This window comes from Chelmon rostratus, chromosome 18 (genome assembly GCF_017976325.1).
Source record: "Chelmon rostratus isolate fCheRos1 chromosome 18, fCheRos1.pri, whole genome shotgun sequence".
In the NCBI taxonomy this organism is placed as follows: Eukaryota; Metazoa; Chordata; class Actinopteri; order Chaetodontiformes; family Chaetodontidae; genus Chelmon; species Chelmon rostratus.
In genome coordinates this window covers 10286801-10297908 of record NC_055675.1, presented here as the reverse complement: position 1 = coordinate 10297908, position 11108 = coordinate 10286801, and the positions used below count along the sequence as shown (strand labels likewise).

General features: G+C 42.5%; 1 protein-coding gene across 2 annotated transcripts; it reads left to right on the top strand.

Annotated features, from left to right (window-relative positions):
- The first annotated feature begins 1201 nt into the window (after window positions 1-1201).
- znf513a (zinc finger protein 513a) lies at window positions 1202-10912 on the top strand. Of its 2 annotated transcripts, none has more exons than XM_041958598.1 (5): window positions 1202-1385; window positions 2364-2500; window positions 4910-5044; window positions 7528-8298; window positions 8418-10912. In XM_041958598.1, exons 2-5 carry the CDS (start codon window positions 2461-2463, stop codon window positions 9368-9370), a joined length of 1899 nt encoding a protein of 632 aa, XP_041814532.1. In that variant the 5' UTR covers window positions 1202-1385; window positions 2364-2460; the 3' UTR covers window positions 9371-10912. The 2 variants fall into 2 exon arrangements, with proteins under 2 accessions (XP_041814532.1, XP_041814531.1); XM_041958597.1 differs by having other exon boundaries at window positions 8412-10912.
- The last annotated feature ends 196 nt before the right edge of the window (window positions 10913-11108 follow it).

Genomic DNA, 11108 nt, shown 5'->3' with positions numbered 1-11108 from the left:
ACCTCCTAATTTTGTTAATGTAATTTTGTATGACTGACAAACTTTTGTTTAAAACAGACACACGGGCCCAGAACTGAAAAAGAGTCCTCACAATAAGGATATTTTAGCTGCTTTATGCATAAGAACTACAACTACAATGATTCAGTGAGGTATAGAAGCCGGAAATTATTTTCGGAAACGGAAACACCTCACTGAACGGAAGACAGCTGTATACAATGCAATCAAGATGCATCCCGCCAGCAAGAATAGCACATCCGGTATGCGCCCCGGGTCTTCAGAATAAAAGCCAAGAATTTAAACTATTTAAGAGCCTGGGGACATTAAATACGAAGCATCAAAATTAGAGAGAGCAAATCAACAGATTTCATATAAAGACATGACATGAACTTCCCCTTTAACATTGTCAAGTGGTGTGTCTGTATTAGTTAGACAAACAGAGAAAGATTTGTAAGAGATCAGTTCTGGGTGTGCTTCCTCAACAATGATTCCTAATCATCCTGATTATACATTTAAAATTTTCATTGGCTCTGAACAAAGTTAGAGCAATATTCAACAACAAAGAATACATCAGGTGAACTCTGGAATTAGATATAAATGGATCTAAACAGATGCAAATTAAATTAAAGCTCATATTACCGATAACTGTGAAAAACATGTACACTTAAAGGTACTGGAGGTAAAGTTATTAGGAATTCAATACCAAGAAACTAACAACAACATAATCTGACTGAGCAATATGTTTATTATACAAAACTTATTTTTTTGTCTCCTAGCATATAGGGATAGGTGGCATTAAAGTAAGTACAAATAAAGATAAAAAATCTTCTTCTTCTACTGTACAACTGCTTTGCTGCTATACCTTGTGTCTTTGCAGTACATAACGTATATATATGATAATTATATTTCCCATCCAAGTCTTTTTAGACCACAGAAAAATGAAATATTCATCAATGGCACTGAAAAGTGTCCAATTGTCTTGTATAAATCATCTCATTATACCAGCATAAGGCTAAATTTGTATGCTTTTCTTCTTAAACACCAAAAGGTTAAGTGACCCTGTAATGAAGAAACGTAGTATTTACTGTATAATGTTTGCAGTTTGTAGTAAATTAAGTTATAGGTTACCATTAGTGCAGATGTCGCTTTATTTCGAAGGACTCCGGCCGGAAGTCTTAATGTTGTTGCTGCCGTAGGATCGCAGGCGAATCAGAAAATCAATTAAGTTATGAAAAATACCATTAATTGCCTTTCTTTGTCACCGCAGCTCATGAAGAAATGGCGGATCTCCAGACGTTGTACATTTGAGAAAAAACACTTAACAGCTCATGGCGTATATACAGACGATAAAAAACGCCTCAATCGCCAGGAATATTTACGTTTTCTAGGTAAGTTAGCTTGATAGCTACTTAGCTAATTTAGCCGTAGGTTAACATGTTTAGCCATGGCTAATATTTACTGAAGATGACACTTGTCAATCATAACGACGTGCTGATGAGGACACGTTTTGTTTAGCCACTCAGTGGGTTGCGTGCCATCAGTTTTTCTGAGATATTGACATTTTTGTGTTGTGAAGGGACAGCGTGAGCTAGCTGTGTGCTATATATGAGGGCATGTTAGTTTAAATTGCTAGCTGACTCGCTTGATTGCTCTCTGTCGGATGGCAGTAACAGAGCTAATGTGTTAGCCATTTTGCTAAAGAAGCTTGGTGGTTAGCTACTTATCAGCGGATTTTGCGTTTGTTTAAATACAGTAGCTCACGTCCAGATGAAACAAATGACATCTGTGTGGTGTGTAGTTAGTTACCTTCAAGAGTGATTTGTTCATGTCATTAACTACGGATAAACTGCTAGATTGTTTACTACACAGTAACATCCTCCAACTGGCCTCATTAGGACATAATAGGTTTGCTGTAAATGATAGATACATAAGATAGCTCTTATGTGCTGTGCTGCATGAGCAATGTTAGCATTTGTTTTAATGACACCATCACTGTTGACTACAGACTTGTTATTCTGATGTTCAGCTCAAGGAGTGACTTGATCAGACTCAGTTACAAGTAAGCTATTGGTAATGTTAGCTGAAATTTGTGATCTTATATTTGTACGTAGACTTTAGAGCCTTTGGTAGTTAAATGGTTATTAGATGACCAGAAAGTAAATAAAAACATTAATCATCAGTCATTTTTAAGCAAACATGACACAAATTCACTGGTCCAAGCTTCTCAAATGTGAATACTGGCTGGGTTTTTTTATGCTTCTATGATGATAAAATGTATCAGTATTTAGGGCTTTACGAAATTGTGATTGCCCAATGAATAAATGCAAACTAATTGATTTTTAATTGATTCTGTCTTGCCTCTGTAGAAATACCGACAAGTATCCTCCAAACGGATGAGAATGAGCTGATGGTCGTGGAAGTCTGCAAGAAGACGTTGCAACAAAGAGAGAGGCTGACTGGAAGATGCCAAGAAAAAAACAACAGAATCCACAGCCAGTCAAGTGTAGGTATTCAGAGATCCTTTTAACACTGAAACGTTGATGCATGGCTCAGTCTTTATTCCAACAACGTACAGCAACAGTTAGGTTTCAGATTAACTGAGAGTATTGGGAATGGCCGTTTCCAAGGTGTGTCCTGTCCTGTTCTGTGCAGTGGACAGTTCAGAAGGAGGTGATTGTTATCATGTGAGTGATTGGCTGCTTCACACAGAGTTTAGGCTGTTAGGTGCACAGTACATATGCTGGTGCATGCATGCTAACAGAATGTAGCCTTGACTAATTTCTCAATCTATGCACCTCTAAGTATAACTAGATATTAATGTTGCTAATTATGGAAAGGACAATTCCTTCATTTCCCTTCGCTCACACACTAAATGTGATCGCTGCTACAACAGCTGAAGTCTGTCGCTGTTTATTTAATTGATGGTATCATCTGCTATGCATGGAACAGGACAGGAATTGGAAATTTTGTAGTGTGGACTATTTCAGTGTTGGTCAACAGATAATGGCAACGCTGTAAAGTCACAATCTGGAAAATGCTCAGTTATTCATCACTTGTTATTGATCAGTATGTAGTTAAGCCACCAAAATAATGTTATTGTCTTTCAGTAATGATGCGTCTGAGGGTTTTATTTTACATTCACACGACCAGCAAGGTTTTGTTTCCACGTATTTAACAGCCGTCTATTAATCTAATTTTGAGGCGTCTCACGCAGTCCTGATAGATCCTTGTCATTATGTGAAACACTAAAATGATGCTGTTTCTGAAGGATTTGCCAGAGAGTGCTGCTGAGCACGATGCCCTTGAATTGGCCTGATAGTAGTTTTGTGAATAGTGGCAGCTGCGTGATAGTTGTTTGGATGCCATCGAGCTTGAGAGACCAAGTTAGAATTTCAGGCATCATTAGCTGTAACTGCAGTAAAAGAGCTCCATCTGTCAACTGTCAGCGGCTCATTTTTTGTTCATAAGCCGCTGTTTGTATATTACTTGGTAGTAAATTAACTTTTCATCCTTGGTGATATCCAACTTTTTCCTTTTGAAGCCACAGTTAAACAAATGGCATTGTAGTGGAACTGAAGGATTTCCACCAGCAGAAATACAGACCAATTACTGACGACTGGACAAATTGAGTTTCCATAAACCCCATATTTGAACGCTTGACTAATCCAAATTAATTCATGTATAATTCTGCACAATTTTACATTAGTGGGGCGAATGAAACAATTGCACATTATAGATGATATGGCTTGATAAGGGATGCCAAAAGCCTTTGTTGCAAAATGAGAAGAGCTAATAACATTTTTGGTGTGATTTTTTTTTCTTTGCACAATTTAATATTGCATACAGATTTCTTAGATCCTCACAATCAACATGTTTGGCCCCATGATTTCCACGATGCAGTAAACACAGATGGTTTTGCGGAATTTGGTAATGAACGCGGAAATTGCCACAATGTGGATGTAATTTATACAAATCAGAGTTTTCCCTGCCATTACAAGTGGTTTTTCACAGCGCCAGGAACAGCAAAAAAAATTCTGCTTTGTTTTGGTGTCTCACACACACACACACACACAGAGAGGCATGTTGAAGATGTTCTCTAAGCTAAGCAGCTTACCACCAAGAGCTCATGACTTCAGCAAGCTCTCAGAAGTGCAACCACATCTGCAGATGCAAGACGCGAGTTCGCTGAAGACTTCGTGGCTGCATGCGTGGAGTCAGAGCTCCTGTTGGGAAGAATGAAAAAGCTACGTCAGTTTCTGACCAAGTGTTGTAAACGAGGATGAGCGTTACCCGAACGTGAGACTAGCCTCCGTCAGACCCACTGACCCGGTGTGCTCGAGCTGCACGCGGAGGCTGTCCTGCACAAGATCTGCTTGATAAAAAACAGTACAATGATGTGGTGCATTAAATTCAGTGACATATTTTATTCATCCATCTCATGATTTGACTCTCTTTCTGATCACAAAATGTGCTTAATACCTCAATACCAGCAGCCTTGTTCAGCCAGCCTCAATGTTCACAATGAGTCTGTCTTCTGGATTCATTTGAATGATTTTAGACCTCAAGGTACTAATTTCTATTTAATATTACACCATATGTACATAAAATTTTGGTAGGTCAAATGTATTTTGTTGCTGACTTGACAGTCACTGTAACTATTCATATTTAGAGGCACTAAAACAGCTATTTGCTTTTATGATTTCTCCATCAGGCTGCCAGTGATTCCGGTTGATACTGTGAAACTCATGTAGCTTCAGGGCTGTGGACTTTCAAATGTCGCTGCTTTATATGTCAGTGCCTGTAGGGTTTGCCAATAACAGTGAAACATCCATGCAAAAATGATTAAAAACGAAGCCTTCAGTGAAATGTTAGTCATCACATGTCGTTGATGTGCTCGTCTCTCTGATTGCAGTGGATTCTGAAGATGATGTAGCCATTGAAGCTCCAGGAAACCTCACCTTAGACACGGACTTCCTTTTAGGACAAGACCTTGAGTTTGGTGATCCCGACCATGACAGCAAGATTTTAGGCCTGGAAAAGTTCTCAGGTTTGAAATCCACTTTTCTGTTTTAATGAAGCGTTTTCAGGTATAATCCTGGTTGAATCGGGCGAATCTCCACACAGAATAATTTTTTAAATACTCATGTAGATTCTTGACATTAAAACCTGATTTTTCCAACAGTAAAAACTGCTCTTTCTGCTCGGGGTTAGCCTGTATGTGTCGGCTTGGCTTTGTAAACTTGGTTCAACCAAATTCTCTCGCCTCACCGAAACCATGATGAAATAGTCACTCCTTTGTTTAATTTTTACAAATATGCTAGGAGGGAAGGTTCTAGCAAAAGTATAGGGTGTACTTACCCTTCAATAGAGCTCTGATACATTGTTAGGCTGAGATCAGTTGAGAAAATCAAAAACAGTGATGCTGGATTAAATGCTTCAATTTCCTGTGAATCCCTTGTTTGCAGATAAGCAATTTGAACCCTGCACAGTGATGGCGGACTCCGCCACTAACAGTGAAAAGTACAATATAGCGAGATAATTAAGCAATGTAAATGCATTGAATAGCTTCTGCAGAAAAATGCTGACCATAAAACGGCTTTTTAATTTGCTAAAAATTTGAAGCATTGTAGCTTTAAAAGGCGGCGTGCGCTGCAGCCTGTCTGCCTTCACTCCGTATCTGCCCTCTCACTTGTGAGTAGGGCACGTCTGTCTATCAACCAGCTGTTTTAGTGTCTCGCTGCTTTCAAATGTTGCATGCTCACCTTTCTGCTCCTGTTTGTTCTGTACTAGTATATCCCACCAGACTATATCCCCTCTATATTAGTCCATTGCACGTGTGGCGAACGAGTCTATCGATTACACAATAAAGGGAATGGGAGGATCACAGCCTGGTCATTGTACTACATTTCAATTCACTCCACAGTTTGAACTACATTAGCTTGGTGAAAGGATGATGGTACGATTGTGTTTCGTACAAACCCTCATTTTCACTTCCTGTCATTGCCGTGAAAACACTGAATGAGTCCGCGATGTAAATGATTTTAATGGTTTTACGAGCGAAGGGAACGTCGCCGTGGCCGCACTACAAAGAGGACTCCAGGTTTTTAGGTTTGTTTCGCAGCGATGAAGTGTTGCCCCTCTGTGCGACAATAAGAGAAATGGAAGTACCAGCTCATATTTCCCAGCATGGCTCTTTGTCAGAGAGAGTGATCAGAAAAATGGAAAAGTAGGAGCTGAGACACCATTATTATATAATGGTCATAAAAATAGGACCATTACCATCAAGGACACCATTACAAGAGGGCATTTATTTATCATCATCATCATCATCATCATATGCCTCTGCTCCCACTACCCCACTACCATTATCGTTTCCCCCTCATCATCATCATCATCATCATCTACATCATCTACCCTCATCATCATTATCATCATCATCAGCAGCAGCAGCAGCAGCTTCACCATTATAGTCATCATCATTATCATTAGGCTCGGTAATCATCCACGAGGGGGTTCCAGGGGGCAGGATAAAAGGGCAGTCTGCACTCTCGCCCTCCTCACATCCTGCCCTGCATCCGAGGAGGAAGCTGCTTTTCTCCTGGCTTTCAAAAGCGCACGTCTAAGGTCCGCGAGGCTTTTCGTCCTACCTTCTCTTCTATTTCGTCCTAAAGCCTCAGATGAGCAGCTTAAAGGCAGCCGACCTCGCCGGCAGCGCCGTGAGTATCAACTGTTTCTCTGAGACGGACTTTTCCAGCTGAGAAGAGAGATTCTCCGTGTGCTGAAGTCGTGTGGAGAACGCAGGGGCGTTATCTGTGTCAGCGAGGCTGCGTTTGTTTCACTCTTTGACCGTTTTGAGTCATCCGGTGAGAGATCTGGTCTGATTTGAATGTGTCCCTTCAGGTGTCTCAGCTTTCAGCCATGTGGCATTATAACACAGTGTGACTTCAGTTCATTTGTAAGGAGGTCCAGAGAATTTTTTATGTAATCCTAGACATTCAGCTATTCATGGCCTTTTTAAACACAGTTTTTTATGTTTAGAGCTCGTCAGCATTTTTATTCTTAATTTTTTCAAAATGTCAGATCAATTTATTCAAAATTTGATGTTTTGGACTTCCACACATTTCTGTTCGTTATCTGTTGTAGTGTTGGTATCTGTTCACTTTCACTACAGTACAACAATAGAGATGCCTGTTATCGTCGCTGATGCTCTTTGTGTATGTGTTGTAGTGTGAGCGGTTTGTTGTCGTCTCTTTGTGCTGATTCCTTCTGCTGAACTCATTGACGCTATCTGAAATAATAAAGGCTGTATAATGAATGATGCAGAAGAAGCCATTCCAGATAGAGAGACGGAGAAGGGACGGTTACGAACACAAACCTTGATGTGCAACGTAGAGTCGGTCAGCAGTGGAGGAGTGGGCTCAGTGTTTGTCAGGGTCTGTGATGGCATTCAGAGTGGTTTGTGAGGGTGTTGGTGCTGAAAACGAGCGCAGTGTTAAGTCGCTTTTCTCTCTGTTTCTCTTCCCTGTTCAGAAGTAGCTGCTGAGATTGGTTTCTCTGTGTATCCTCTGGGTGATGAGGAGAGCCCTGCCTACAGCCAGCTCAGCATGGAAAGTGAAACGGACAACTCACACGGCACAACTAGCAACGGGAGGGAGGACGAGGGCCGAGCAGCCCAGTCGGAGCCCAGCTTTCCCCCCTACCTGTCCTGCAGGGGCTGCGGACAGCTCCGTGATGAACCTCTGGGGCCTGGCATAGACCTAGTTGGTCCATACTGCCTTAGGTGCTGCAAAGCCTCCAGGGAAGCCAAAAGCACGGACTTCTGCTCGCCTTTTGGAAGCATCGGCGGGATTCGCTCAGGTTCCCATTTGCAGCTTGACAGTGAGGGGTTGGGGAACGGGATGGGTGACAAAGCACTGACAGCTGAGGACAAACTGCCTAAGCTGCACTCGTGTCACCTCTGTGGCTTCTCCTCGCGTTACGCCAACCATGTGAAGCGTCACATGAAGACACACAACGGAGAGAAGCCCTTTAACTGCCCCCTGTGCACTTACGCCTCAGCCCAGCTGGTGAACCTGCAGAGACACCTGCGCATTCACACTGGGGAAAAACCGTACAAATGTGACAGCTGCACTTTCGCCTGCAGTTCCCTCGGCAACCTCAAGAGGCACCAGCGCATGCATGTGCCCTCTGCAGGGGTGGTACAGGACGCCCCGCCACGACCCGCCAGTGGCCAAAACAGCCTGAAGAGGCATGTGACTGGGCAGAGGCCCAATGAGGAAGTGTCTGGTGCTTCAGCCAAGGGTATGTATCACTTCCTTTATAAATTATTTCACCATTCCCTTTTTTTTTCTTTCATATTGTCATGATAATCCTGACACTATTTGATCAGTCAACTCTCTCATGTTTTTGTGAAGTTTCAGAAGTTGCTAGGCCCACTTCGAACCTGAGTTTGGGAGCCCAGAACAATGACTACCTATCAGCCTTCGCCAGCTTAAAGGGGGCGTCACCACCACCCATACCAGCCTCGAACCCAGCCCCTGGCCACCAGCCTCCAGCCCTGCTGGAGACCACAGCCGGCGGTGGCAGCAGGGCGAGCAGAGGGGGTGTAGCAGACGGCGCCGCCCTCCCCCCTTCACTTTTCCCTTACACTTGCCGGTTGTGTGGCATCGTCCTGGAGGACGAGGACGGCTCCTCGGCCCAGATTTGTGCCAAGTGTACGCTTGAAATGCTAACTAAAGACTCTTCATCATCTCCCAACAGCCCTGGCGAGCGCAGTGACAAGGTGTACACCTGCGCCGCCTGCCCGTTCCTCACACACTACCCAAACCACTTGGCACGCCACATGAAAACTCACAGCGGCGAGAAACCGTACAAGTGCCCACAGTGCGACTACGCCTCAGCACACTTCGACAACCTCAAGCGCCACCACAGGGTGCACACGGGCGAGAAACCTTACAAGTGCCATTTGTGCGATTACGCCTGCGGGAACCTGGCCAACCTGAAGCGCCACCAGCGGGTGCACTCGGGCGCCAAGCCCTTCCAGTGCGCCGTGTGCAGCTACAGCTGCAACCAGAGCATGAACCTGAAGCGGCACATGCTGCGGCACACGGGAGAGAAGCCGTACAAGTGCCAGGAGTGCGGCTACACCACCGGCCACTGGGACAATTACAAGAGGCATCAGAAGAAGCACGGCCTGGCCACAGACGGCTGGGTCAAGGTTCCAATGACTGGAAACGACGAAGAGGAGGAAGTGAGGAAAGGGTTGGGAGTCGGCGGCCAAACTCACAGGAAGGAAACAGGGGTTGATATGCAGTATATGTCTAGGGAGGGAGGTCAGACAATACACTCATGCTACAAACTTGAGATTGTATAAAATATAACTCAGCAAAACTAAGCTACCAGCAACTTTTCTTTTCACAGAGCCTTTATATTGTTTTAGTGTGTATCGGTCTTTTAGTGTTTCGTCGGATGTCTTCAGAGGCTGCTAATTGTTTCTTCGTAGAATCTCGCACAGTTATGAAAAACTATTATTCTGAATATTTTGATCCCTTTCTGGATGAAGTGAGGTGGAGGAGTCTCGTCAGTTTGTCTCCTGCTCTCGTTTGTGTCAAGACGAAGGGACTGTCTCACTCTGTATGTTCAACCACGACAGGCTAGTCCTAACATTTCCCTCTCACGTTACTACACATATCTGGTTCTGCATCGTCGGACAGAGATCACTACCAAATAGTCCTCAGTACGTGGGACTTTTTGCCTGAACTGTTGAGCTGCACTGTGTAGTTTATACCCAGTTCTCTCGATAAGGGACAAGTGCTGCATTTATCACAGTTGTTAGCATCACAAGTGCAGGTCAGACTTTTTGTTTTGTACCAAAAACTCTCATGAAATAACTTGAATGTTTCTGATTTTATTTTTTACCGTCCTGCCATCGCATTTACCTTCATGAGGTTATTTTAAAGAGGAATGAGATTTAAGTTTAGACTACACAGTGCAGCTTTAAATAAAGATGAGTCCTTGTCAGGGCCAATATCGTGCTTTGTTTGCATCTGGGCCTACGCTCTGGTAACAGCATGCCTTCAGATTAATTTACTAATGTATGTACTACTAGCAAAGTGCTATGTAATAGTACTGGAACTGTTCCACCCTTGATAAACTATATTGATTAATTAGGTTGTGTTAACCTAACTGAATAATCTCTAGTGTCTTGAAATGTGTTTTCTCCAAACCCCTCAGGATTACGAAATGTTCATTTGGAAGACCGAGGTGTTGGCAACAAATTTATTTCCAGCTATTTCATATGGTTAAAGAAAAAGCACAACAATACACACACAGTTGCATTTGGAAGGTTCAAGTTATGAAGGGGGGGGGGGGGGTCATGTGTGATTCAGGAGTAGGAGAAATGAGCATGATGTTCACAGGATTTTTCCCCCCTGCGAATTTTACACTTTTTTGATGGAGACTGTTATCCACCTTCCTTTTGATTACCGTTTCCTAACAACTGTGAAATTAGCCCATTCTCGTGTTTTTTTTAACTTGAAAAAAAAAAAAGATGACACTATTAGTAAGCATGTGAGTGTGTAATAGTCGTTTTATTTTTCTAACGTGGCTGTAACACAACTGCTAGAAGTTCATACTTTAATATATAGAGTTGTTTTTTTATTTTGGATGTGTGATGTGTTATTTAGTTACCATGGGAAAAATAATAGGGACTGTGATTTTAAGTTTACTCTTTTTCAATTACTATTATATGCAAGTGAGATATTTTTCAGGTTGCCAACTTGCCATGACACAATGGAGCATTGAACCCATTGATTAGTACTGACATCCCCCAAGTGTCCATTTTTGTCTTTATGCAGTGTCTCATAAATGCCTTAAGTGAGGATTTTGAAATAAACACATGAATTCATTTCATTGAATGTCAGACAACAGACTGGGTCTCTTTTTTTTTCTCCCCACAGCTCTCAGTCACATTCACATACATACGCTACATCTGAGGTAAAACATTCAATATATTGTCTTTCTACTGTTTTCAACTGAGTGTATGTCATGTTTTTTTGTTTAGAGTCAGGGTTGTGCATCCTCACGCAGCATGTCTGCAGGGTCCTACAGTC

Coding starts and splice junctions, on each gene's coding strand:
- znf513a (XM_041958597.1), top strand. CDS start 2,461: ATGCCAAGAAAAAAACAACAGAATCCACAGCCAGTCAAGT. Junction 2,501..4,909: donor GAATCCACAGCCAGTCAAGT/GTAGGTATTCAG, acceptor CTCTGATTGCAG/TGGATTCTGAAGATGATGTA. Junction 8,299..8,411: donor GTCTGGTGCTTCAGCCAAGG/GTATGTATCACT, acceptor GTTTTTGTGAAG/TTTCAGAAGTTGCTAGGCCC.